This window comes from Macaca nemestrina, chromosome 2 (assembly GCF_043159975.1).
Source record: "Macaca nemestrina isolate mMacNem1 chromosome 2, mMacNem.hap1, whole genome shotgun sequence".
Taxonomy (NCBI): domain Eukaryota; kingdom Metazoa; phylum Chordata; class Mammalia; order Primates; family Cercopithecidae; genus Macaca; species Macaca nemestrina.
In genome coordinates this window covers 99395584-99422781 of record NC_092126.1, presented here as the reverse complement: position 1 = coordinate 99422781, position 27198 = coordinate 99395584, and the positions used below count along the sequence as shown (strand labels likewise).

The 27198-nt window shown below is 42.3% G+C and overlaps 1 protein-coding gene across 11 annotated transcripts in view; it reads left to right on the top strand.

Annotated features, from left to right (window-relative positions):
* The window catches only part of LOC105480158 (diacylglycerol kinase gamma), a 213552-nt gene that overhangs the window by 33725 nt on the left and 152629 nt on the right, over nucleotides 1–27198 (top strand). For 10 of the 11 annotated variants that reach the window (XR_986315.3, XM_071091410.1, XM_011738673.2 and 7 more), the window contains exons 2-3: nucleotides 7759–8073; nucleotides 20026–20102. Coding sequence is in view for 10 of the 11 variants with exons in the window: in XM_071091410.1 (XP_070947511.1) it covers nucleotides 8007–8073; nucleotides 20026–20102 (144 nt within the window). In the remaining variant the exon portion in view is untranslated. Of the gene's footprint in view, nucleotides 1–6912; nucleotides 7057–7758; nucleotides 8074–20025; nucleotides 20103–27198 lie in introns of those variants that run through there. The other variant, XM_011738671.3, reaches the window with a different exon arrangement.

The following is a 27198-nucleotide window of genomic DNA, read 5'->3' as shown; positions in this document are numbered from 1 at the left end:
CATAAATCTCTGGGCATATCTGCACCACTTCTCTTGCCAGCTTGTGTGTTAATTATTAATAGCTGTTTGGGTGTCTGTCTCCCACAAGGAATCGTCAACTACCACAATAGAGGAATATATAGAATTCTGTGGAACACAGCTGGGAGAATAGGCAAATTTGCTCAAAGAATTTCAAAAAGCTGTAGAAAAGAAGTGACCTTTTAACCCGGATCCAAAGAGATGAGTAGAGATTTGTCATAGGAAGGGAGGAGTAAAGGGCATTTCAAGTAGAACAAATGCATGGTGTATTTGTCAGTCCATAAGGCTTATGGGGTCCTCCCACATCCAGGCACTTTGCTAGTGCTAACAGTAGACAGAAGATAGATTTGGCTGGAAGGTGGAGTGTGGGGGAGGAGGTAATGGGGGTGAGAATGGGGAGGTGAGTTATTACCACAGGTAAAGAACCCTGTGGAACTAGCTAAGGAGACAGTCCTTTTTTGCCTGGAGGCCAAGGGAGGCCTCTGAAGGATATTAAGGAGGTAAGTGTCAGAATCCAATTTAATTCTAAATGAGAAAGATCTCTACGAACAGGTATGGTGTGATTCATAGGGTGTATTGATTAGTGAAAAAACAATGTGCAGATAACGATCTATAACGTGCTACCTTTTGTATTAGAAAGAAAGGGAAGCCAGGCACAAACGTTCACATATAATCTCAGCACTTTAGGAGGCCGAGGCAGGTGGATCACTTGAGCCCAGGAATTCAAGACCAGCCTGGGCAACACAGTGAGACACTGTCTCAACAAAGAGTTAAAAAAAAAAAATTAGCAGATCATAGTGGCATACATCACAGCTACTCTACTGGGAGGGCCGGGAGGGGGCTGCTGAAGTGGGAGAATTGCTTGACCCAGGAGTTCAAGGCTGCTGTGAGCTGTGATTCCACTACTGCTCTCCACCATGAGACAGAGAGAAACCATGTCTCAAAAAAAAAAAAAAAAAGAAGAAGAAGAAGAAGGAGGAGGAGGAGGAGGAAAAGGGGAAATAAGATATTCATTATCTTCTCACATATGCAAAAATAAACACAGGAAGTATAAACTAGATACTATAAGGTTGAGTGGGAATAAAATAGAAAAGAGGAGCTGGGAACAGAGTAAGAGGAATGAGGGATACTTCTTTCAGTACGTCTTTTTGTTTTTCTTTTTGTTTTTGTATTAAGAAAGGATCCCATTCTGCTGCTCAGGCTGGAGTGTAGTGGTGCAATTATAGTTCACCACAACCTTGATCCCTCAGGCTCAGGTGATCCTCCCACCTCAGCCTCCTGGGTATCTGGTACCACAGATGCGCACCACCATGCCTGGCGAATTTTTTGTTTGTTTGTTTGTTTTGTACAGATAGGGTTTTGCCATATTGCTCAAGCTGGTCTAGAACTCCTGGGCTCAAGCAATCTGCCTGGCTCAGCCTCCCAAAGTGCTGAGATTACAGGGGTGAGCCACCAACGCCTGGCTGAATATATCTTTCTATACAGTTTTGACTTTGGAACCGTACTGAAAAAGAATCAGTGGATATGAAGAAAACACCCTAAAACGAAATACCAACATAAACTGATGGGAGTGAGAAAGAACTAACCTACATAACTTTTGAGAGTAGTATTTTGAGGGTATGCTGTTGCCTGAAAACAATAGTACTGTAAACAAATCTTGAAGTCTATTTTGTTTTTCACAGAGGTGTAGACTAGCAATTCTGGAACTACTTTCTGTGTAGTAAGCAAATAAGTATGTTGTAGATGATGGAAACAAAGCTTGTTAGAGAAGAAAGTTAAAAAATATGGAAGGAAGGGAAGGGTACAATTGACTTTGTAATGTTGGACTGAAGGTGGAGGTGTAAGTATGAACTCAAGGTATTTAACAGAGAGAGAGAGAGAGAGATGAGGGGTTCATGTGTGTGTATATCTGTGTACATATTTTTTTTTTAGACAGTGTCTCACTCTGTCACCCACGCTGGAGTGCAGTGGCACGATCTCGGCTCACTGCAACATCCAACCCCCACCTCCCAGGTTTGAGCGATTCTCCTGCCTCAGCCTCCTGAGTAGCTGGGACTACAGGCATGCACCACCACACCCAGCTAATTTTTGTATTTTTAATAGAAACAGAGTTTCACCATGTAGGCCAGGCTGGTCTCAAACTCCTGGGCTCAAGTGATCCTTCTGCCTCAGCCTCCAAAAGTGCTGGGATCATAGGCGTGAGCCACCATGCCCAGTACACACATCTATTTTCTAGCTCTGTGCTTGATAGGGCCTAGAAGCAATGACACCTCAGCAGCAATGAGCATACCTGGAATCCAAGCCTTGGCTTCAAATGTCATTCTTCACTAAAGGAACTCCTTAGAGAAATGACTGATTTTAGCACTTGAGTTAAGGAAGTTCAAGATGAGGCTGAAACATTTTGTAGAGCTAGAAAATAAGGATGTGCTCAAAAAATGATTGAGATATATCTAAAGAACAAATCACCACCTTGACTGAGTTTCCACTGATCAAATCTGGAACAATTTGAGGTAGCAACAGATTTGTAATCCACAGAATAAAATAAGAATCCATGAAAATAAATATATATTATATATAAATGCAGTTTTTATACACACATATATATTCTTTATATATTTATAATTTATCTTTATAGTATACATATAAATTGATATAAATAACAAGAAGGGAAAGCTCTTACTTACAATAGACTCCTAACTAACAAATACAGAGGGAATGATGGAATTAGAAAATCAATATCATTGTAATAATTAATCCAGGCAAGAATCATTAGTGGATGCTAAAACTAGTGGATAAGAGTTTGATGAGTAATTACAAAATTACAACAACCTGGAGCAGTATCAGATCAAGTTCCAAAACCTGTGGCACAACACTAGAAACTTTCTACTCGACTACTGTCAGCTGATTTTTTAAAATTTCAACTATTATTCAGCGGGTACAGGGGCAGGTTTTTTACCTGAGTACATTGCATGATGTTGATGTTTGGGGTATGAATGATCGGATCACCCAGGTAGTGAGCATAGTATCCAATTTTTCCGTTTTTCAACCTTTGCTCCTTTCCCCCTCGCCCCTCTAGTAATCCCCAGTGTCTGTTATTTCCATATTTATGTCCATATGTACCCAATGTTTAGTTCCCACTTATAAGTAAGAACATGTGGTGTTTGGTTTTCACGTATTTTCTATTTGGTATTTGGTATTTTTATTTGGTATTTTCTATTCCTGTGTTAATTCGTGTAGGATAATGGCCTCAAGCTGCATCCATGTTGCTGCAAAGGACACGACTGCATTCTTTTTTTATGGCTGTGTAGTATTGTATAGTATATGTGTACTACATTTTCTTTATCCAATCCATCACTGATGAGCACCCAGGGTGATTCCGTGTCTTTGCTACTGTGAATAGTGCTGTGATGAACACATGAGTGCATGTGTCTTTTTTGTGGAACTACTTATTTTTGTTTGGATGTATACCCACTAATGGGATTGCTGCATTGCATGGGAGGTCTGTTTTAAGTTATCTGAGAAATCAACCTGCTTTCCACAGTGACTGAACTAATTTACATTCCCAGCAGCAATGTGTAGGCATTCCCTTTCTCCAAAGCCTCACCAGCATCTGTTATTGCTTGTCTTTTTAATAATAGTCATGGTTTTGATTTGCATTTCTCTGATGATTAGCAACGTTGAGCATTTGTTCATGTTTGTTGGCCACTTGTATTGTCTTCTTTTGATAAGAGTCTGTTTGTGCCCTTTGCCCACTTTTTAATGGGGTTATTTTGTTTGTTTTTTTTTTTATTCAGCTGATCGTTTAAGCCACCTTGCTACATGTTGTATTTGTAACTGGATGATAATAACAATGATTTATTGAGTGTTTGCTATGTGCGGGCATTGCGTCAGGTGGGGATCTTGTTTTTATGGTTTTTGCATTTATTAACCCACTTCATCCTAACAGCAACCCAGTAAGCCTTTTAATTAATATCTTCATGTTTTAGATGAAGAAACCAAAGTTCAAGAGATGAAAAATATGTCTAGGGTGAAATAGCTCGAAGAGGGCAGAGCCCAGATTCAAATTCTGTGCCTTGTGGTTTTAGTTCAGTGTTGTTCTGTCATGCAGTGTGCCTCTGCGTCCTCTTAGATCTCCCTCTGTGCTTCTGAAGGTGTGCAGAATGCCCAGGCAATGGAGGCATTCTTTTTTTTTTTTTTTTTTTTTGACAGACTTTCACTCTGTTGCCAGACTGGAGTGCAGTGGTGCAATCTTGGCTCACTGCAACCTCCGACTCCCTGGTTCAAGCGATTCTCCTCCCTCAGCCTTCCGAGTAGCTGGGATTACAGGCATGCGCCACCATGCCCGGCTAATTTTTGTATATTTAGTAGGGATGGGGTTTCACTATGTTGGCCAGGTTGACAGAAGCCAGGTCAAACATACCACATTAAGTGTGAATGGTTTAATCATTTCCTTTTTTCTTTTTCTTTTTTTTCTTTTATTTATTTATTTATTTTGAGATGGAGTCTCGCTCTGTCGCCCAGGCTGGAGTGCAGTAGCGCGATCTCGGTTCACTGCAAGCTCTGCCTCCCGGGTTCACGCCATTCTTCAGCCTCAGCCTCCCCCGCAGCTGGGACTACAGGCGCCTGCCACCACGCCTGGATTTTTTTTTTTTTTTTTTTTTTTGTATTTTTAGTAGAGACGGGGTTTCACCGTGTTAGCCAGGATGGTCTCAATCTCCTGACCTTGTGATCTGCCCACCTCGGCCTCCCAAAGTGCTGGGATTACAGGCATGAGCCACCATGCCCGACCACACCCAGCTAATTTTTGTATTTTTATTAGAGACAGGGTTTCACCATGTTGACCAGGATGGTCTCGATCTCCTGACCTCATGATCCGCCCACCTCAGCCTCCCAAAGTGCTGGGATTACAGGCATGAGCCACCGCCATGCCCAGTAGGAGGCATTCTTAAACAGAAGCACTGGTGGCTCCTTCTTTCTTCTCGCCATGTTTACTAAACACCTAGCCTCATTTTTTTTCTCATCTGCAAAACAGAGAGAGCAGTATTGAATTTACATGTTATTAAGAGGACTAAATTAGATAATGTATATAAAGCATATAGCACAGTGTAAAGTACATGTCCATTCATTGATAGCAGCAGCAGCAGCGGTGACAGTGGTGGCAATGCTAGATTCCCTGGCATGATGGCAAATATTTCTAAAGGATACTCCTCACATTCATACTAAATTGATCATCAGGAGCCAGATCATAAAGAGCTTTGTGTTTCATGAAAAGAAGATTACATCTTATTCTACAAGCAGTAGAAACTACTGAAGAATTTTATTACTGAGAGAGATGTGATCTGGTTGGCAATTTAGAGAGCAGAGCAAGGGGAGAACAAAGTGCAAGGCAGGAAGAGCAGCAGATGGCTGCTGTCAAAGGCCAGGCAAGGGATAAGGAAGGTCTGAGTTAATGCCAGAGATGGTGTGATGGACAAAAAGGAGCACACAGTGGACAGTCAAACTCTGGGGCTAGTGCCTGGGTTTGGCAGGAGAGAAAAGGGGAGGAGCTTAGCTGAGCCTTCTGCCTCTGACCTGGGCACTGGTTTCTCTTGGGCATAACCCGAGCGGCTGGGGACACTGGAAGGTGCAGATCAGGGATGGTTTGGGACACAGAAGGGAGTCACAGTAGATGGTTGGATATTCAGATCTGGATTAAGGCATCTGAATATCTGAATATTCAGATTCAGACCAAGGAGAGAGCTCAGGGCTGCCGCAGCATGCGGGGGGTCATTAAAACTTGGAGTTGGATGAGATCCATCAGGGAAGGGATGTAGAATGAGAAGAGGGCTGAGGACCGGACTTTGGAAGCACCAATTTTTTCTTTAACTTTTATTTTAGGTTCAGGGGTATGTGTGCAGGTTTGTTATATAGGTAAATCGCATGTCACGGGGGTTTGGTGAACAGATTATTTTGTCACTCAGGTAATAAGCATAGTATCCAGTAGGTAGTTTTTCAGTTCTCTCCCTCCTCCCATCCTCCACCTTCAAGTAGGCCCCAGGACCTATTGTTCCTTTCTTTGTATCCCTGTGTTCTCAATGTTCAGCTCCCACTTAAAAGTGAGGATGTGCTGTATCTGGATTTCTGTTCCTGCATTTGTTCACTTAGGATAATGTCCTCCAGCTCCATCCATGCTGCTGCAAGGAACAGGATCTCATTCTTTTTTATGGCTGTGTAGTATTCCATGGTGTGTATGTACCACATTTCCTTTATCCAGTCTTCCATTGATAGACCTTTAGGCTGATTCTATGTCTTTGCTGTGGAAACATTTCAATATTTAAAGATGGCAAAAGAAGAGGCTGAAGGAGACTGAGAAGAAACACCTAGAAAGATAAGAGAGTTTCAAGGTGGAAGTTTTGTGCCATAGCAAAGACTGCAGAGAGAGAAACGAGGTGAGGAAGGACTGAAAGGTGCCTGTTGGATTTGGCAACTAGGTCACTGATGACCTAGACAGCAGCAAGCGCCAAGGAGCAGAGTTGAGCTGGCTGGATTAAGGAGAGAGTTGGACTTTCAAGGAGAGAAACTAGAACTTAATGTCCCCAGGAATGTGGGTATCTCATTTCCTTGCCATGCATTCTGGTTAATGGAAGGTCTTCTTTATAAAGCTAGAATCTCTCTCTCTCTCCGGCATCTTCCCTCAGCTCTAGTTCACTCTCCAGGTCCAAAACAACCAGTCTACACACTTCCCCAGAGAATGGTCCATATATGCCTCCCAACTTGGTCATCTCATCCAGCACTGCTCATATGCTCCAGGCACCCCAGACTTGCCTTGCAGTTGGCCACAGGATGGATCCTGTTTTATTAAAACTGGGCTTGTTCTTTGGCAGCATTGGAGCCTGTGTTTCAATTGGTCTTTATTTCTCACCTTTTTAGGTTGGTGGCTTCCCAACCATGTTTGTAACCTCAACTGAGAATAAGAAAGACACTTCACAATATGATCAGTATAACCATGGGTGTATAGCTGAAGGAAAAGCCTATGACATAATACGTCCCCTTACTATGGTAGATGCACTCTAGTATTTTCAACTCCATCTCATTCTATCCTATTCCGTGTCATGTGTTTGCATGTTTGTTGTGACTCATTACATCAATTTCACAACCACAAAACTGATTTAATGACCCACAGTACAAGAGGCTCAAAGGAAATGATACTCAGTGTTTTTTTTTTGAATCCATCCCCATTTCCTTGCCTCATTGAGGCCAGCAGCCCATCCCTCTAACTCTCTTTTTTATGACTCTAAGAGGACAGAGAATTGCTTCAGTCACTAGATGTTAGCCAGTCTTGGGGGTATTCCAAAATGGCTCACCAGAGCTATCATGGTGGAATTTGGAAATCAGTGGAGGAGAGAATGGCTGCATAGGCTCCTGTTCCTGTAATTACTCATGAGTCACCCAAGAGCCTAAGGCATTTTTATGCCCTGAGGATGCCCTTAGGCAGCCCTAATACCACCTCTCATGTGACACATTGAACATTTCCCAGAGCTGAGTAGTATGGCCCACCTATTCATACAGGCCACAGCTTGCCCCTCAACACTCACCCCCAGCCAGGCAACTGTCGTTATCCCCTCTTCAGACCTCTCTGAGGGGAGAACCATCCTTGAGAACCATTGAACCATTGTTCCCTGTAGATCTTTCAGCGAAGAAAATTCGGGCCTTTTTTTTTTAACACTCTCATTTACAATGTCTTTTTTTGCTTCTACCTAGGAAGAGCCAGGATTTCTGAATTTACCTTGAATACAGACAGGAGGATGTTGCCTAAGGAATAGCAGAGATCTTGTCTCATCTTCTGAGAGGTGCCTGCTGCTGCTGTGTACACTTGAGTGCTCCCAGAAGTCTCCTGAAAGACTTACATCGCAAATCTGCAATGAGCCAAGCCCTTGGCTAGGCCTCCACTTCAGCCTAGCGAACAAAACTCCATCCCTGCCCTTTAGCCACTCACGCCAAGTTTAAAAATGGGTGAAGAACGGTGGGTCTCCCTCACTCCGGAAGAATTTGACCAGCTGCAGAAATATTCAGAATGTGAGTAAATGCATGGACAGACCTGGGCCAGGATTTCTTCTTGGCTGGAGACATCATTTCTGGAAAGCCCAGTATATTATCATTGCAAAGCCACAAAGAACGATGTCGGGCCTGATGGCTTATATTCCCTTATAAACACAGAATTGGTGTATTTAACATAAAAACACAATTATCTTTAGGCTCAGTAAATACTACGTGCTCACCATAGAAATTTGGAATATACATAGAAAAAAATAGAGTAGGTTAAAAATCCCTGACAACACTACAAACATCTTAGAGCACTTCCCTGCTGTGCATTTTGCCTTACACCGTTGAGCTCACACTGTATACACCCTTCGTTAAGCCTGCATTTCTCACCTAATGTATCGTATGTATTTTCTCACATCATTAAGGCCTCTTTAGAGCATAGTTTTGAAGGGCTGCATGCTGCATGGCTACGTTACTCAATTGTTTACTGTAATATATTCCTGCATTTGGAACCAAGGCCTTCTTGCAGTAAGTTGCTGAATGCTGATGTGTGTTTCTTTCTTGACTTTGTTCTGGGAAGGGAAGGCCTTCCCAGGAAGGAAGAAAAACAAGAAGCACAAAGGGGATGCCTACCCTTGAGGAATCAGAATCTTTTTAGGGAATCAGAAATGTGCTCGTGACACAGAGAACAGCTTTAAGGCTGCAGGCAAACAGCTCTGGTAGAGCTGGCTAAACTAAGCATAGAAACGAGAAGGGAATCAAAAACCAAGGGAAACTGGTATGGGGGTTGTATTATACTTTGCTACTTGGTTCAATCCACAATCAAGGAGTTAGCGGCGCTGGCTCCTTCTGAGAGTTGTGGAGAAGGGATCCATCCCAGGGCTGTGTTTTTGGCTTGTGGATGGTCATATTCTCCCTGCATGCCCTCACATGACATTCTCCCTGTGTGCATATCTCTGTGTCCAAAGATCCCCCTATCCTAGGCACACAACCTTATTGGCCTGGACCCCCCTATTCAGTCAGTCATGACTTCATCTTAACTAATTATATCTGCAACCACCCAAATAAGGTTACATCCTGAGTTATTGAGGGATAGAACTTTAACACATAAATATGAGGTTTGGGGCACAGTTGAACCGATAACAGAGGGTTTAGCTGGATAAACTCCATGGAGGAAAGAGGTTTAAAATGTGAGCAGTAGATGGAAGGGGAATGATGGAAGCAAAAGGAATGTTTAGGAATGTTGATTTTGAGATGGCGATAACACACCCACTATGCATTCCTGTAGTGTGCAGGGATGGTTAAGGAGAGCTTCTGGGCTGGATGGTGAGAAGGCGCAGAGAATGAGGAGGACATAAGGAGGCATGGGGATAGCAGAAGGCCTTAGGCCTTGCGTGTCAAAGTGTGGGCAAAATTTAGAGCCAGGAATCTGGAGACTGTATGCAGGGTTGCTTGGATCAGGCAGTTTCCAGGCCAGGGAATTGGGCAGGATCCTTTGGAGGAAACCTAGTCTGAGCCAAAGAGCTAGGCTAAGATGGTGAGGGTGGCCATGAACAAATGCTAATTCGTGGGAAACTGTGGTGGAAATACCATCAACACATATAGAACAAAAGAAAGTCATCAAAGATACCTTGCAGACTGAATCTGTAGAAAATGACATCAGGATGCAGGGCTGATGGGGAATGTTTGGGAATGTTGATTTTGAGATGGTGATAACACATCCACTATGCCTTTCTACGTGCCAGGCTCCAGGGATCCAGCAATAAATGAGACACAATTCCTGCCCTCAAAGAGATCACTGCCTCACAGAGGAAGACAAACAGGACTCAAGCAAGGGTGTTGCAGTATAGCCGGTGGTCAGAAGTGGGCAGCGTGGGAGGAGAAGGCCCAGAAGTGGGCAGCATGGAAGGAGAAGGCCCAGCTCAGCCTAGTGGGAGGCTTCCTGATGCACGCATTGTTTCCAGACTCCAGGAACTGTATGCGGAGGGAGGGAGAAGGGTGTTCTGGGCAGAGGACATGGCTTGGGCAAGGGCAGGGCAGGGAGGAGGACATCATAGGAGCTTCCAAGAACTGCAAGCAGCTCCCAGGCTGGGATCCCAGAGCTTGTGTTGGTGGTGGTATCAGTAGTGTTGGGGGAAGAACTAGAAAGGAAAGTAGGACCCCATCCTGGGGAATCCTGCTTTCTAAGCAATATGTCCTGCAGGCCCCAGGAGGGTATGTAATGGGATTTGAGTGGAAATGAGGCGTCAGTCCATAGCTCTGACTTGGGAATTACATGTGGAGATGGCAAGGACAGAAAGAAAATGAATGAAGGCACTCATACAGCAGGAATGTCAGGAAAGAAAAGAAGAGGTTAGAGAACGAGGCTTACAGTATGCCTCTATCAGGGGTCAGCAGAAGACACAGAGAGAAGAACCAGAAAGACAAGTAGGTGGAAAAGGGTGCAGCATGGAGGGCGTGAAGGTGAGAAGGGGCTCCAGATGCAGCAAAGCCACTGAGCAGGCAGAGGGATGAAAAGGAACCAGAGTATTCAGTAGGAGAGGGTTCTTTTGGGGTTGGGCCTTTTCTTTAAACATTTACCTGTGTCCTTCTCTGACACTTGCTCGTGTTGTCCATGTCGGGAGACTGGATGAGGCACTCTGCTACTGTTGTTCAAACAGGAGAGGAAAAAAAGATACAATTCTTACAAAATGATTAATCCTCAGAGAAAACCCTGAAAAAGTCATTCCCACCAATTTTAGACACATTCTGGTGTTCAGTCGGATTGCATTGCCATAGCAACCACTCTTCCATAACCACATAAACAGGAGCTCTACAATAACAAAATAATGAAGTGTACAGCCTGAGAATTGAGAACTTTCTCCAGTGGGGTTACCAGGTAGGAGAGGCTCTTGGTATTTTCCACTTGTATAGTTGTATAGTTGGCGCCTTCTCTGGTGACCTTCTATAGGGTGGGAGTGGGGCATCTTAAAACTGCTCTTGGAAGCATGTACATTTACTTTGTATGTATACATACATACATATACACACAGACACATAGACACACACACATATAGCTGACTGTAAGTTTGCTGTCAGTCTACGATGTAAAGTACTTACCAAAAGAACTAATGTGATATTAAGAAATTTATATTATAAAACAATGAAATTTAAAGCCAACCATGATTCTATTTTCCAGTGATAACCAGCACTGGCATGTTTATGTATAAATGTAAGTATAAACAAAAATATTAAAATATACATGCACATATATATATATATACACATATACAACATACATATGTAAAACAAACTTGAGAATATGCATGCTGTACTATTTTGTATGCTGTTTTCTTCTCCTTAACAATATGTTTCAGTTACCTATTGCAACATCAAAACAACTTCAAAACTTGTGTGCTGAAACAACCACCATTTTGGTTTCCCATGATTCTGCGCAGACATGGTGGGCATGACTCATCTCTGCTCCACTGTGTTTGGACCTTCAGGCAGGAGATCTCAAACAAGTGAGGACTTAGACCATCCAATATGGCTCGTTCACTCACATGGTGGGACCTCAGTGTTCCTTCATGGAACCTCTTTCTCCAGCACTTTCTTGTCTCTCAGAGCCTCTCCTTATGGCCTTTCTTTTCAGCAGGATAATCTGGAAATCTAACATGGCAACTCAGGGCTCCAAGAGCACAAAAGAAGCTGCTGTCAGATCTTTTTAGCACCTGGGATCAGAGATCCTAGAATGGAACTCCCTTCACATTCCATTGGTCAGTGCAGTCACAGGCCTGGCTCACATTCAGTGAAGTAGAGGAATAGACTCCACATCTCAGGGAGGAGGGACTCACATAGGGACAGAAAGAATTCATGGCAGCCATCTTTGGAAACTGGCTAGCACACAAGATCAATCATGAGTCATTCCCACATCATTCTGTACTCTTCAGAAGCATAACTTTTAGCGGTTGCAGAGATTGTTTTTACTACATTTGTACTATTTCATCTAACCAAACCAGTCATTGCAATCTTAGGCTGTATTCATAGACTCATAGTGCCTAGTAAGGCAAACTGATATCCACATTCTAGCCTACCCTCATAGACCATCAGACCTCTCTAGAGGACTGAATTTATTTATGGTCGCTATGGTTTACAATGGACATGGACAACCTGGAACTTGTTTGAGAGTTGGTGAGAGACTTCACAGCCACATTATGGAGAAATGAAGATACTGTGCATATTTGTTGGAGAAGGGAAGGGAAAGGTGAAGAAGAGCTCGTTGTATTAAAATAGCTCAGTTCTGTTGTGGGAAGAGGTGTGAAGTTAATTTTGAATGGCTTCAAGAGGTAGCCCTAGGACTAATGGGAGGAAGTTATAGGAAGTCTTTAAAGTGTGGAATACATTAATTCCTAGTGGTCAAACCTGCCCAAACTGGAATCGAATTGACTTAAAAATGACTGGGTTTCCTTTCCCTGGAACTGTCTGGACAGAGAGTTAGTTGAGACACTATAGGGGAGATAAGAGCTTTAGTCATCTGGTTGATTAAACGACCTTCATTAGCTCTTCCAATACTTGGTTTCTATATTTAAATAGATTTCTACCACAGAGGATGTGTGCATGTGGGGATACCCCCTACTGACCCTCTTCCTAACAAGAATTGCTGGTGGCCAGTAGGGGGTGGGCATTTTTTTTTTTCCAATTTTTTGTTAATTCCTTAAAAGTTCCATGATGCATCAAGGACAGAAACTATTCATTTATTCAGAAAGATAAAAAAGGGAAAACAACTGATGAAGCATCCATTAAATTTTTAATTCTCTAAGAAACTAAACCAAACATTTCCTACATCAGCCAGCAGTTACTTGGACTGTGTAGAACTTTTTTTTTTTGAGACAGAGTCTCACTCTGTCACCAAGCCTAGAGTGCAGTGGCGTGATCTCGGCTCACCGCAACCTCTGCCTCCCAGGTTCAAGCGTTTCTCCTGCCTCAGACTCCCAAGTAACTGGGATTATAGGCACCCAACACCACGCCAAGCTAATTTTTGTATTTTTAGTAGAGACGAGGTTTCACCATGTTGGCCAGACTGGTCTCGAACTCCTGACCTCAGGTGATCCACCCGCCTCGACCTCCCAAAGTGCTGGGACTTCAGGCATGAGCCACCGCACTCGGCCAGAATTTTTAAAGTTGGGAAAAATCTTAACCATCATCAATGCCAAGCATTGCACATTTTAAAAATGAGACTACCAAGTCCAGAATGGCTCAGTGACCTGCCCAAGGTCATACAGAAGATCGATGGTAAAATAAAAATTAGAACCAAAAATCTCTCAATTCTAGTACAAACTCGTTTGCTTCAATTCAGCAACAACAAATTAAACGAAAAGTACCCACTGGAGCTCAATCTTCAAACATACATTAATGTGTGTATGTGTATGTGTGTGTGTGCGTGTGTGTGTGCATGCAGATATGTATGTGTCAAATAAATTACATTAAAGCAAAATGTTAAGATGTCATTAAAGAGAATCAATCCATAAATTATGCTATTAGGAAATATATTTCATTCGAATCAGATTATGGCAAAGTTTCTGACTTTAAGATGTGGGTACAATTCAAAATACAAAACTGTTAGAGTCAGAGAACATATTTAGGGCTGATTTGTAGAACAATAGAAGGCTCTAAGTAAATGTTCTGTCACTAAAACCTCGCTATTTATGCTGGCCAGTAGAGTGAGGCTTGATCAAATGCTCATGAAGTCCTGGACCCATGAAGAGTCATATCTCATTGCTTCTATCTTGGAAGGATATAGCTGTAACTATTTCTCACCAATATGTGTTTCCGCATGACAGATCTTTTTTTCCTTTAACGATGAGGAGGACTCTGCCCACCAGGAGTCACAGAATCTATGGACAGGGAGGAATTTCTATGGAACAATAGCTCTCAATGCTTAATGTACACATGAATCTCCCGGAGAGCTGTTGAAATGCAGATTGTGAATCGGTAGGTCTGGGGTACTGCTGAGATTCTGCTTTTCTAGCAAGCTTCCAGGTGATGCTGATGCTGCTGGTCCAGGGACCACACTTTCAGTTGCAAGATGGCCCAAGTTGTCTGATCCACTCCTCCACCTTCGCTTGAAATATGACCGATGAGGCCAAATTATTTGGAGAAAAGGTGATAAAATGTTCTAGCAATACAAATTTTACTTACACAAATAAGCCATACCAGTCATTCAGATCATTTAAGATGACAAAAAAATTATCTCAAAAAGCATTTTCTTGTTACTGACCCCAATTCCCTCTGCCTCCATATAAAGTCTTTTCTTATTATGTCATATGTAACATCTGTGGCAGAGCCATCACTTCCACAGGTCAGTGGTCCTCAGCCTTGGCTCACGTTCAAATCACATGGAAGGCTTTGAATACTTCCAGTGTTCTGCCCACACCTTCCAGATCATTTAATCACAGTTTGTAGACATGGGGCCTGGGCATCAGTATTTTTTAAAGCCCCCCAAGTGATTTCAATAAGCAGCCAAGGTTGAGAACCACTAGTCTACCTTTTCTTTCTATGCCCCTGGGAATATAAGACACGTGGGACAAGTGTGACCAGCTCAATCCCTTTGCTAGCCTTCATTTATTCAATAGATCTTTCCTGAATATCTATTTTTTTGCCAGGCAATGGGTTGCATGTTGGGGATGAACAGTGAACAAGAAACAAAGTTTAGGTGGGAGAACATGTGTGTAGCAAGTATATTCGTGCTTATGAAGCTGGGCTTCTCCCCTGTGCTTCCCACGTGCTGCTCTGAGGCCTGACTCCAGCTGGCTGAAGAGGTGGGCCTTTTGATCCAGTGCTCCTGGCCCTGGCCCTTCTGTTTTGACATTTTTCAGGACCCTTACAAAACTCTGCTCTTGTTGTTGTGCATCTCACTGTATAACTTCCTAGAGTAATTAGAAAATGTATTCATACATTCCAGCCTTCACTGGAAGAAGGAAAATCTAGATTTTATTTTTTTGCTCATGTGCCAACTTTCCCTTCCACTGGTCTCAGGGACTCCCCCTGCCCACCACTTATGGTCTTTCTACTCCATGGAATATGTTCCTTTGTCCTCGGCATCGTGGTCTTTTCTGGGTTGCGACGGGCAAGCCTCAGCAGTCAGCTCCAGATCCACAGGCACATTGCTTAGAGCATATCAAGTGAGGTCCATGAACCTGCAAAATTGGTGTCACTTAGGATCTTATTCAGAATGTAGAATCTCAGGCTGTGGTCCAGTCCTACAGAATCTGCATTTTCACCGGATCCCAATGTGACTCATATGCACATTACAGTTTGAGAAGCTCATGGAGAACTTTGAGGAATGGAGAGTTATCATGTACCTTAGAATTCCACTCTCATACATGGATTTTCAGATTCACTTTTGAAAATGTTGATTTATAGTTCTTTCAAAGTTTAACAGTTTAACGATCTAATGCTCAAATACTCTGTGTTCTTAACTAGACAACAGACTATAAACTTTGGGGTCTAGTCCTGGCAGCACAACTAATATTCTGCTGTAAACACTGAAGTCTCTGATTTGTCTGCTTGTTCAGATGGAACGCATCCCTGTCCCACACCAACAAGGCAACAAAGGTGTCTGTGTGTGGGGCCAAATTTTTCCCTTTAAAAGGCTTTGAATTTGCTCGAACACTAGGAACAGTGCTTGGTTTAGGTCCCAGAGTTCTTGGCACATAAAGTATACAAGACAATTTTGGACTGAAAACTTCTTAGGGCACTGGTAACCTTGATCAAAGAGAAAAACTTTCTGAACACCCGATTTAGGATAGAACTCAATGTGGATAGTCCTGACAGTCTAGGTTAACGCAAAACATACCTCTACCTTGCCAAGCAGCTGAACAAGTTGACCTGTTGGGTAGAGTTCTTTGGTGTTGTCCACTTAAACAATAGATAATGTCTGCCAAGCACAGCAATATTAAATTTAGCAGTTATAAGCTTTTTATTCCCTTGGCAATAAGTATTCAAGTTCAGGGGCTTTTTAAGACAGTCCTCATTTACAACAATAAAATCATGTCCTAGAATGGCAGTCCTCAACCTTGACTGTACATCTGAATTCCAGGAAGCTTTTAAATTTTACTGTGTCCTGGGTTCCTCAAGAGATGCTGACTTAATTCACCTGGGGTAAGACTTGGGTTACAGTGTGTATAGAGCTCTCCAGGTGATTTCAACATGCAGGCAGGCTTGAGAGCCACTTTCATAGAGGAAGAGTCCTGGCTTCTAACTTGCCAGTGTTCAAGTATCCAGTGAATCTCATAACCATGGCCCATTATTTAGAAATATTTAAAGAGTGTGACTTACAAGCTGAGTCTCCTTGAAAGAATCACTTAAATTCCATAAGCCTCAATTTCTTCTCTACAATAAGGATAATTATTACATTAGAGGGTAGTTGTGGGGATTTAAATAAAATATGTAAGGTGACTAGGACAGCAGCTAGCATATCACAAGCACTCCACAAAATGGTAATTGTTACAAAGAGCTGTAGAAATGGCCCTATTTTGTACAGTCAGAAATGGAACGTGGTGTCCTCTGAATCTAGTGCTGGTATTATGGTAAAGGCTTTGACAAAGGAATTTTCTGTGAGGTTATGCTATTGGACCCACAGATGACACCTAAAATAAGACCAAGGAATGCTATTTCCTCATTATTCTTTTCTGTCTTAAGATGAAACAGAATAAAGCAGCTGTCACTGAAGTAGATTAGTCATGCATAATACCTACTTACTCCTCATGGAAAAAGAAACCCAACACAGAAATCTATTAAGAAGAAAACTGTTATAAATTATATGAGGACATCCAAGGAGAAAGTAATGTGTCCCAAATTTGAGAATTAGGTTGATTCCCTTTTTTAAAGGGTATTGATGCTATAAGCCTATGAAAGCCCACAAAGCAAATTGAAGTAAATATGTGACGAGTAATCCACCTCATGGAAAGCTAGTTAGAAATCTCTTGGCTTGTTGTTGTGCTTTTTTTATTTATTTAATTTCAAGCTATTAATCAGATATCTTAAAATAAATGTCTTCTCTATTTTTTCTTTTTAAAACCTCTGTTTATTTTATGTGAACATATGATGAATTTATGTGTGTGTATATATATCACATATTTAAATATAAAACAGGATTTTGAAAATAGAGCAGCAGCACTTTAGAATCAAAGGAATTCTGCTACAATGAACGGTGTAATATCCAAAATGAGATGAGAACATCAAAATATCATACATTCAATTGAAATTACTCCATTGGTTCTCAATCAAAATGCTAACTCTACACTCTTCTTCCAGAAGTCACACCAACAGTACCCATGTTCTCAAATTTTTATTTTTTTTAATTTAGACATTTTAGCTGAGTTTAAAACCTCCCATTAAAATAAATTCTAATGTGTAGGATTTGTTTTCCTAAATAATTAAGCTGCTTGTGGAATAACTTGAATATATGTGTAATGGTAACTGAGCTCTGGTCTCATTCTAACTTCTCTTTTATCCTGTTTCCAGAGTGGTCTTTAGAAAACAGAGAGCTGGTTTATGATTTCACCACGCAAAAAAATCTTTAACCATTTCAAATCAATGTTCTTAACTCTACATTCAAGACCCCCCACAAATCCAGCCACAAACGACTCTCTGGTTCTAACTTGTCCTAAACGTTCTGTGGTGCCCATCTCTGCACTGTTGCTCCCTTGGGCTCTTCCGAGAATACCCTTTCCACTTCATATCTGCCTTTATAAACCTTATCCAATTCTTTATGCGTCAGCTCAAGTGCTACCTCCTTTATAGGGCAGCCTCAGTTCCCACCCCATCCCACTTTCATCTTAATTTTCCTTCTTCCCCACTTGGTGCTTCATAGAACTTCATATCATTGTGTCACCCTTAATTATACCTTTCTTTATGTTAGCAAATGTTAGGAAGCTATAGTGAATAATGCTCAAGGGAAAAGACCATATACTTTGAGCCAGACTAGACCTGAGTTACAACTCTGGCTCTTGAGCAAGTTGAATTAATTTTTCTGAATTTCAGCTTCTTCATCTGTAAACTGAAGAAAATACTTCCATGGATTAGTAGAGGAGAGTTTATGAGACTATGCAGGTGAAGGTCTCCAGTGAGGGACAGCTATTAGTACCACAGTTATTTAGATCATCTTTCCCACTAGTCCATTAACAGTATCTTGCCGCATCTTACCCTCCATAGTGTTTGCTGAATTGAATGGAAGCAGCCCAAATTGACAGCATCTGCTGCCTGGCTCTTACTGAGCTATTAGATTTTCAACATCTGTTTTGAATTTCAGAAAGAAATTTCCATTTTTAGGCAACAGAAGCATTTTCCTGTTGTATTTCAATATGTCTCAATCCTGAAATGATTAGAACTTCTGCTTGATTGAATCCAAGTCAGCAAAGCCATGGAGAACAGCCCAGCCTCTGAATATGTCTGCTTTACCTAGGCTTAAGAGACCTTAACCCTCTGTACACAGAGCCTGGGCAACAAAAAACACTGTGTGAGCTTTTAATAACATCGTCCTTTGGCTCAGATGTTTAAATAGCAACAATAACGGAGCTTGGAAAGCTCTTAATTACCCACAACATTGGGAGAGAGGGAGAGCCCAGGTCATAGAAACCCTGGTTTGCTTTGATGTCTAGAGTGCTGATAACTACACAAGATGAATTCATAATGTGTTTTTAATAACAATTATTGAGTCTCTTTTCTGGGTTCCCAATTCCTTTATAAAATTCCAAAAAGAAGCAGCTAGTCTTGTCTCCAGTTGCTTCTGAATGATTTCCTACGGAAAGCAGCATTTTCCAAACCACCGTGCTTCATGGATTCTCTGAGTCTTTCTTTATCTCCTTTCAATGTAAATGCAACATAGAGGGAACATTAAGGGGAAATCATGGCGCAGGGTGGAGGCCTTAACTTTCAGAGGAAGGTCTTCTGGCTGTCAGAAATACGTGAGAAATACCATGGGAACATAAAACCAATCATGCTAATTATGAGACATAATTGAGGTTATGTTTTATGTGTCAGAATGAGTAGCTCAGTTTTATCCATCAAGATAAAAAATAAAAATCAGGTGGAAAAAAAAAAAAGGGACAGAGTTGTCAAGATTCCAGAAGTAGAAGAAACTATCTTCCGGCAGTGTACAGCAGTTTTTCAGCACCAAGGACAGAGCCTCATGGGTTTTAATGCCTACCCATTCTACATACTTAATGAATTTTTAATGTTTCGAAATTTTCACTCAGATGTTTATATACTCATCTACATATTGTTTTTCTGAGCCCTAGTTACACGTCAGACAGTATGATAGACAAAGACTCACCAGCCAGTTAACAGCTTTCAAGGTAAAACTGAAGCAGGAGATGAGCAAGATAGGCAAGTTAATAAATAATTATAACACTATATGACAAGCGCTATTACATACTTGTGTACAAGTCATGTGGGAACCAATGAAGGGAATGCTTAACTCTGACTGGTGCAAAGGAAGACTTTACAAAGGAGTTGACATTTGAGCTGGATATTGAAGAATGGGTGAAATTTGCAAGACAAAGAAGAAACACCATGAAAGAGTGCACAATATGTTCAGGGATGTCTGGAAATGTAACTTGATGTGTCTGAAACATAGAGTAAATAGGGAAATGAGGAATAGGGTAGATAAAATCACCAAGGGCTTGTATTCCAAGTTAAGGGCTTATCTTCCAAGCTATGAATGGTAAGCTTTATCCTCGGGAAACAGAAAGCCCTTGAATGGTTTTGAGTAGGGATATGATCTGATCAGATTTGTGTTCCAGGAAGATAATTTAGATGCAAGGGGGAAATCAGACGGAAAAGAAGAAGTGGGAAGTCAAAGGGTAGAAGAGGGTGACGTTTCTCCAGATTTTCTGGGACTGAGGGGCAGCTCCAACATAAACATGGTTACACAGGGAGAATTTATTTGGCCCAGCTTCCATTAGCTGTTTGCCAGTGTTTCACATGTGAATTGTGTCTCTTCAGATTCCTCCAAGAAGATAAAAGATGTCTTGACTGAATTTAATGAGGGTGGGAGCCTCAAACAATATGACCCACATGAGGTAAGAACAGTTTCATTTTAAGCCTTTAAAAATCCCTGTGTTTTAGCCTTTCCATAATTTGTTTCACTCTTGGAGACTCCACTTGCCTTGAAGAACTTGCTCTTCAGCATGTTTCCTCCTAAGTTTCAAGTGAGCCATTTGTGTTACCTGGCATCATATGTTTCCCAAGCCCATACACTCATCCCACTGTCCTAGAAGACTACCACTACTTCTCCTCTGCTCAGATCTCTCACCCCTCCTCTCCTCATCCTCAGTTAACAACTGAGTTTTCTACTTCACTGAGAAAAGAGAAACAAACAGAACATATCTTTCACAAGCTCCCTCACCCCATATGCCCACCTATGTGTACCTTTTCTTCTGTAACTGGAGATGAACTCTCCATGCTCCTGTCTAAGTCCAGCTCCCCAACGTGTGCACACAACCCCATCCTCTTTTGGCCTACTGACAGGCATTACTTCAGCAACACGTCTTCCCCAGACTCCCTTTCCCTCCCTCCACCTCCCTCCTTTTCTCTCTGTATCTCTACTTCCGTCTCCTTCATATCAACTTTCTTCTGTATATTTTATTTTTCCCATCAACATGTAAACATTCTGTTACTTCTTTTATATTAAAAAACGTTTTCCTGACTCCACTTCCTCCTCTAGGTACCACCTCATTTCCCTCCTGTGTTTTATAGCAAAACTGTACAAAATACTTGTCTATACTCGTTGCCTCCAAATTCTGTTCTTCCTACTTTCTCAAAATGCCTTGCATCAGTCTGTAACCTTCACTCCTCCACTCAAACCACTAGTCAAGATAGCCAAGGGCCTCCCTACGGCTAAATCCAATAGCAGTTTTGCTCAACATCACTGGACATGGTTGGTCAAGTCATCCTCCATTTTCTTCACTTGGTTTTCAGATGCTACCTTCTCCTGATTTCTTCTTACCCCTCTACTTGACATTTACACTTAAAAATCAAATAGGGATCTCAAACTTAACACGAACTAAAATGATGTGTCCTTAATCTTCCCCTATAAAACCTGTTTTTTCAGCAGTCTTCCCCATTTCAGTAAATGACAACTCTACCCTTCAAGTTATTCAACCTGAAACTATGCAGTCATCATCAACTTTTGTCCTTCTCTCACATCCCACATCCAATTCATTGGCAAATTCTGTTAGATCTACCTTCAAAATATACCCAAAATACAGACACATCTCACCACTTGCACTGCTAGCATCCTGACCTGAGTCATCACCATACTTTGCCCAGATTATTGCAAGAGTCTCCTAACTGGTCTCCCTGCTTCTGCCCTTGCTGCTTCAGTCTATTCTTCACACACATCCTGAGTAATCTGTCAAAATTTATGTCAGAGCTTGTGGCTGCTCTACTCCACAATCTCCCATGGTTCCCCCCATTCCTACTCAGAGTAAACATGAAGATCATTACAATATGCACCTCCCCCAGCTCTCTGACCTCATCTCTTGCTACTCTCCCCATCTTCAGCATATTAGCTTTCTTGATGCTATCAAACAAGCCAGTGTCACCATAACCTCAGCACCATTGCTCTTGCTGTTACTGTTTCTTAGAATGTTCCTCCTCAGCACATCACATTGTCCATTACCTTACCACCTTCCAGTCTATGCTCAAGTCACCTTCTCAGTGATCATCACCTTCTTCATCTAATACTTGAAGCCCTCTTTCCCAACACTTCCTATCCCCCTGCTCTGCATTATTTTCCTCCTAAGTACTTCTCACCACCTGTCACACTATATAATTTACTTAATTAATTGTCTGTCTCTCCCACTAGCATGTTTTTATTCACTGCTGTGTTTTCAGTGCCTGAAAAAGTATCTGGCTCATAGCAGGCATTCAATAAATATTTGTGGACTGAATAAATGAATACAAGACCTCCCCCTACTTTCAAATTCAATGAATCTAACATTTCTTGGGCTTCTATGCGCTGTACTGGGCACTGTAGAAGGCATAAAAATACAGAAGCACAGTTCCTGCCCTCCAGGACTTATTTCCTACTGGCCGGGTCAGGTATGACAGCCATGACCCTGGAATTATACAGTCTTAGGTTAGACTTCTACCTCTGCCATCAACAAGTGGTCTTCAATAATATTTCATATCTTTGAGCCTCACTTTCCTCATCTATAAACTGTACATAACAAAAAAAAGCCTCAAAGTTTGTGGATGAGTGAATTAAATGGGAGGATCTTTGCAAAGTGGCTAACACTCTACAAGCACTTAAAAATTTGTACCTGTTGTTATCCCTCTTCCATCTCCTTTCCCCAGAATGTTTTTAACTCAATTCCGTTTTCCCTGCTCCTGAGTCCTTTTATAAAGACAAACCACAGAAAAGTGACTGATCTGCAGGATTAACTCAGGGAGAGACTGGCCACTTTCTTATTCCCGTTGTCATCCATTGAACAAAACTGATCAACACCATCTCTGCTGGACACTGGAAATGAATCAACAGAGCCTGTGCTCTCAAGGTACACCTAAGAGGGGCTTTGGATAAAATGCACCAGTTGCAGAGAGAATGAAGCAGGAGGAAGGTAGCCAGAACAGGGGCGAGATTGAGAATGCACCATTTCAAAGAACATTCCTGAGGAGAAACCACGCAGAGAAGATAGCAGAACCAGCAAAGAACTCACTGCCCCACACCCCCACCCCCAGCTCCAAAACACAGGAACAAAGCCTGGCGGGGGCTGCTAATCAGCTTGTCCGCCCTGGGGCTGATGAGTGGGAGAGGAACAGTTTGGTCAGGGCCACCGCGGGTGTGGAAGCCACAGGAGCTTTCAGAAGCAGGGAGTCGCTTGGCTGCTATGAGCATGCAGCCGCCCTCGCCTCTGTCGGGGCTGGCCCCCACTTTTTGTACGCCAGGCACTGCTGGGTCCCAAGGGAGCTCTGCCACTCTGATTTTGTTCTCTCGCACAGTGCAGCTGACTTCTAGTAGGTGTAATGTCATGGCACGGGGGTTAGGGAAACAAGAAGGGTTTAATTTCTCTAGAGTTTGATGGCTTACTGCTGCTAAAATGTCTCAATGAGAAACGAGTTAGCTGTGGGAAGGGGCAGATTGCTAGCAAAGGTAGGATGGGAATAAAACTTTGCAGAGTGGCAGAGCTGCATCTGGCCGTGATGAACATGCGCTTGCCCATCAGCACCAAGTGATTCTCTGGAGAACAGAGTGGTGGCAGACAACTAGAGAGTGGACAAAACCCAAAAGAGCAAAAGAGGCAGGTGACTTGGTGGCACTGTGAGCCTGGACCCAGACACCTGAGCACAAAGCCCAGCTCTGCCACGTGCTTTATGATCTTCAGCAAGTTATTTATGTTGTCAAAATTTGTTTTATCCCCAAAATGACAGTAACAGTTCTTCCCCACACTGCTGTCCTGAGAATGAAAGTGCCTGATGCCTGCTAAGCTCTCCATCTAGTTCTCCTCTCTTCTTGGTCTGTGTAAGGATTAACACACTCTCTTTAAGCATGTTGCAGCAGGAGCAAATTGCCCAGCTAATTCCTGCGTAAAAGCTGCTGGGGGAAAACAGAGTTCCTTTGGCCTGAACCATGAGCGTGCCTGGGATGTTATTTCAGGTCTCAGAGAATTGCCAGCAAGCCTCGTAGTAGTTGGTCATCTGGTTTGGGCATGACCCCTAGCCACTCCCTAGTTAGTCTCCCATAATGCATTTACTAAGCAACTACTCTGTTACTGGGCTGTGCTTTTAAAGAACTTTTGTATAACCCAGACATCACCTTGAGAGTGTGGCACATTTTTGCATGTCTTTGCCTGCTGAACATGGAATACTGGAAGGGAGTGTCAGAGAGCACTATGCCAGTTCTGGACCCTGTGACAGATATAGAAGCAGGAGCACTGGACTAGAGGTCAGGAGGTCTGGCCTCTGGTTTCACTCTGCTGCTAGCTTGCTGGGGCTCATCACTCAATTTCCTGAGCCTCGGGGGCATCAGAAGACCAAGTCCTCTCCGAGACTCTTCTGTTTTGCAAGTTCTGTGCTTCCAGGTTTATTCCGTGCATCCTGTTCTCTAGGATAGGGACATGCATGACTGGATAAGTTCCGTCAGTATTATTTTCTAAGTTCTCATAACAGTTTGTCAGCTCTTTTCCTATGGCACTTGCCACTGATGACCATGCATTGCAATTATTTCAATATCTTTACCTCTTATATAACACTGACTCTTTGAAGATATGGACCAATACCTAATTCATTGGTGCCCAGCACTGTTTCTTGTAATTAAGAGGCTCAGGATATACCTATATCTATATCTATATCTATATCTATAGATATATCTGGTGTATTTCCCCCCTTTTTCCAATCTGTTTCTTCTTCAGCAAATTGTGAGTGGAGAGATATATATATATCCATTCAATCTATATATAGATTGAATGGATCCCATAATAGCTGATGACATCCAGGGGCCAGGCACCAGGCTATTCCTGAGGTGACTGATTAGGGTTCATCATCCATTCACATACCTAAGAAGAACCCTGTCGTAGGTGGTGTGGGGAATTCAAACATGGAAGACGACATTCTCACTACCTTCCAGGAGCTCTGGATCGAGTAGAGAACCAAGGTGTGTCACAAACCACTATGTATCAACGCACAGCAGCAGATATGAGTGTCACAAGACAGGAACCAAGGTGCCAAGTATGGAAATTCAGGGACAGAAGATCACAAGGCTTTCTGGAAAAGGCGGAATCTGGGTTGGGCCTTAAAGCATGACTGGAACTTTAACATGTAGAGATGGAAGCAGTTCATGCAGGGCAGAGTGCATGGAGGGTTGGTCGGGAAAGAACACAGAGGTCAGCATGGACAGAGTGTATACATGCACAAGGGGAATAATAGCAGAAAATACCAGAATCATCTCAGAGCTTGAAGTAACTACAAATCTAGGTTGGAGGGGATTATCGGAGGCTATGAATTACGAAGGTCTAGGAGAGTACACAGGATGACCCACTGGACTGTAGAACACTGCATATTAGACTTTCTATTTACATTCATCTAATTTCCACTTGCCAATTTAGTTTTGCAAATATTTTATAATGTATAGTGCAAGAACACAGAAGTACATCAGCTGATCTCAATTTAGTTCCATGGGCAATTAGAAACCATGGAAAGTTTGTTTTTTATTGGTGGTGGTGGTGGTTTTTTTTGTTTTTTGGTTTTTTTTTTTTTGAGATAGAGTCTTGATCTGTCACACAGGCTGGAGTGCAGTGGCGCCATCTCAGCTCACTGCAAGCTCTGCCTCCCAGGTTCACGCCATTCTCCTGCCTCAGCCTCCCGAGTATCTGGGACTACAGGCACCCACCACCATGCCCAGCTAATTTTTTTGTAATTTTAGTAGAGACGGGGTTTCACCATGTTAGCCAGGATGGTCTCGATCTCCTGACCTCGTGATCCACTTGCCTCAGCCTTCCAAAGGGCTGGAATTACAGGCATGAGCCACTGCGCCCACCCCATGGAAAGTTTTTGAGTAGAGAAGCAATCTTATCAGAGTTGTGCTTTAGGAAGATCAACAGGGCAAGGATAGGTAAGATAGGTGGGAGGACCAACAGATGGATATGGGGATAAGGAAGCTTTGGAGGGGTATTGCAATGGTCCAGGTGAATTATATGGAACAAAAGTCAGAATCCAGGAATTTTGGTGATGGCAGCAGGGACAATGGACATAGAAAAGGTCTGGATGTGACAGACGTTGCAGAAGAACAGTGGACAGAAGGAAGAGACAAGAACTAGTCTCAGACAACTGACAGTTCAAAGCTCAGCCTGTAATGTTGGGAGCATAATGGTGTCATTGGCATTAACAGAAATTGTGGAGTCAGAACGATCAGCTGGTTTTCAGGGAGCAAGCTAATTGAAGTTTAGAACTTGAAATCTTCTAGTTCAGCACTCACAATTTGCTGAAGAAGAAACAGATTGGAAAAGGAGGGGAAATGCGCTTGGTCTGAGACCAGTCATGAGGTTTGCTGAATCTCATGCTGATCTTGTTTCATGATCTTTTGGCTTTGGTTCTTTACAGCATTATGTTACACTGTTTAAACTTTCTTTTTATTAGATCATTTAGTACAGTCTGCTTTCTAGAAATATTTTATTCTGATAGTTTTCATTTGATGCTAGCTGTAAGAGATTAATAGTTCACTATGGAACTGAAAACTACCTTTTAAAATAGTACTTGTCAATTAAAGTGATACAAAAAGACAAAGCAAAAAGAGCTTTAGAAACAAATTAATGAAGAACAGTGCCATATTATTCAGTCAAATCAAAGTAAAGAATGAAGAGAACCAAAACAGAACAACTGCACAGAAAATAGAGAACTTCAAAAAGAAGACAGGATGAAATGCTGCAGAGAGGCCAAAGATAAGACAGTCTAAAAAGAGATGATTATATATGTGACCTTCAACAAAGCAGTTTCAGAGGTAATGGGCTAGGATCCAATCCAAATGGGATTAGGGAGGTGAGGAGGCTAATCTGGTCTGTTTGGAGAAATTTGAAAGGAAAGGGGAGAAGGATGGGCCAGTAGCTCTGGTAGACAGCACTTTCTTTGGAATAGGGGACATTTAACATATTTGCAGGTAGATGAAAAGAAAATGCTGGAGGTGCAATCAGAGCCAGCGAGAATGGAATCAAGGATCATAGTGGGTGGGTTACAGTTGGAGAGGAGGGGCTGGGCATGGTGGCTCACGCCAGTAATCCCAGCACTTTGGGAAGCCAAGGCAGGCAGATCACTTGAGGTCAGTAGTTCAAGACCAGCCTGACCAACATAGTGAAACCCCATCTCTACTAAAAATACAAAAATAGCTGGGCATGGTGGCACGTGCCTGTAATCCTAGCTACTTGGGAGGCTGAGGCATGAGAATTGCTTGAACTCAGGAGGCAGAGGTTGCAGTGAACCGAGATGGCGCCACTACACTCTAGCCTGGGTGACAGAGCAAGACTGTCTCAGGAAAAAAGAAAGAAAGAAAGAAAGAAAGAAAGAAAGAAAGAAAGAAAGAAAGAAAGAAAGAAAGAAAGAAAGAAAGAAAGAAAGAAAGAAAGAAAGAAAGAAAGAAAGAAAGAAAGAAAGAAAGAAAGAAAGAAAGAAAGAAAGAAAGAGAGA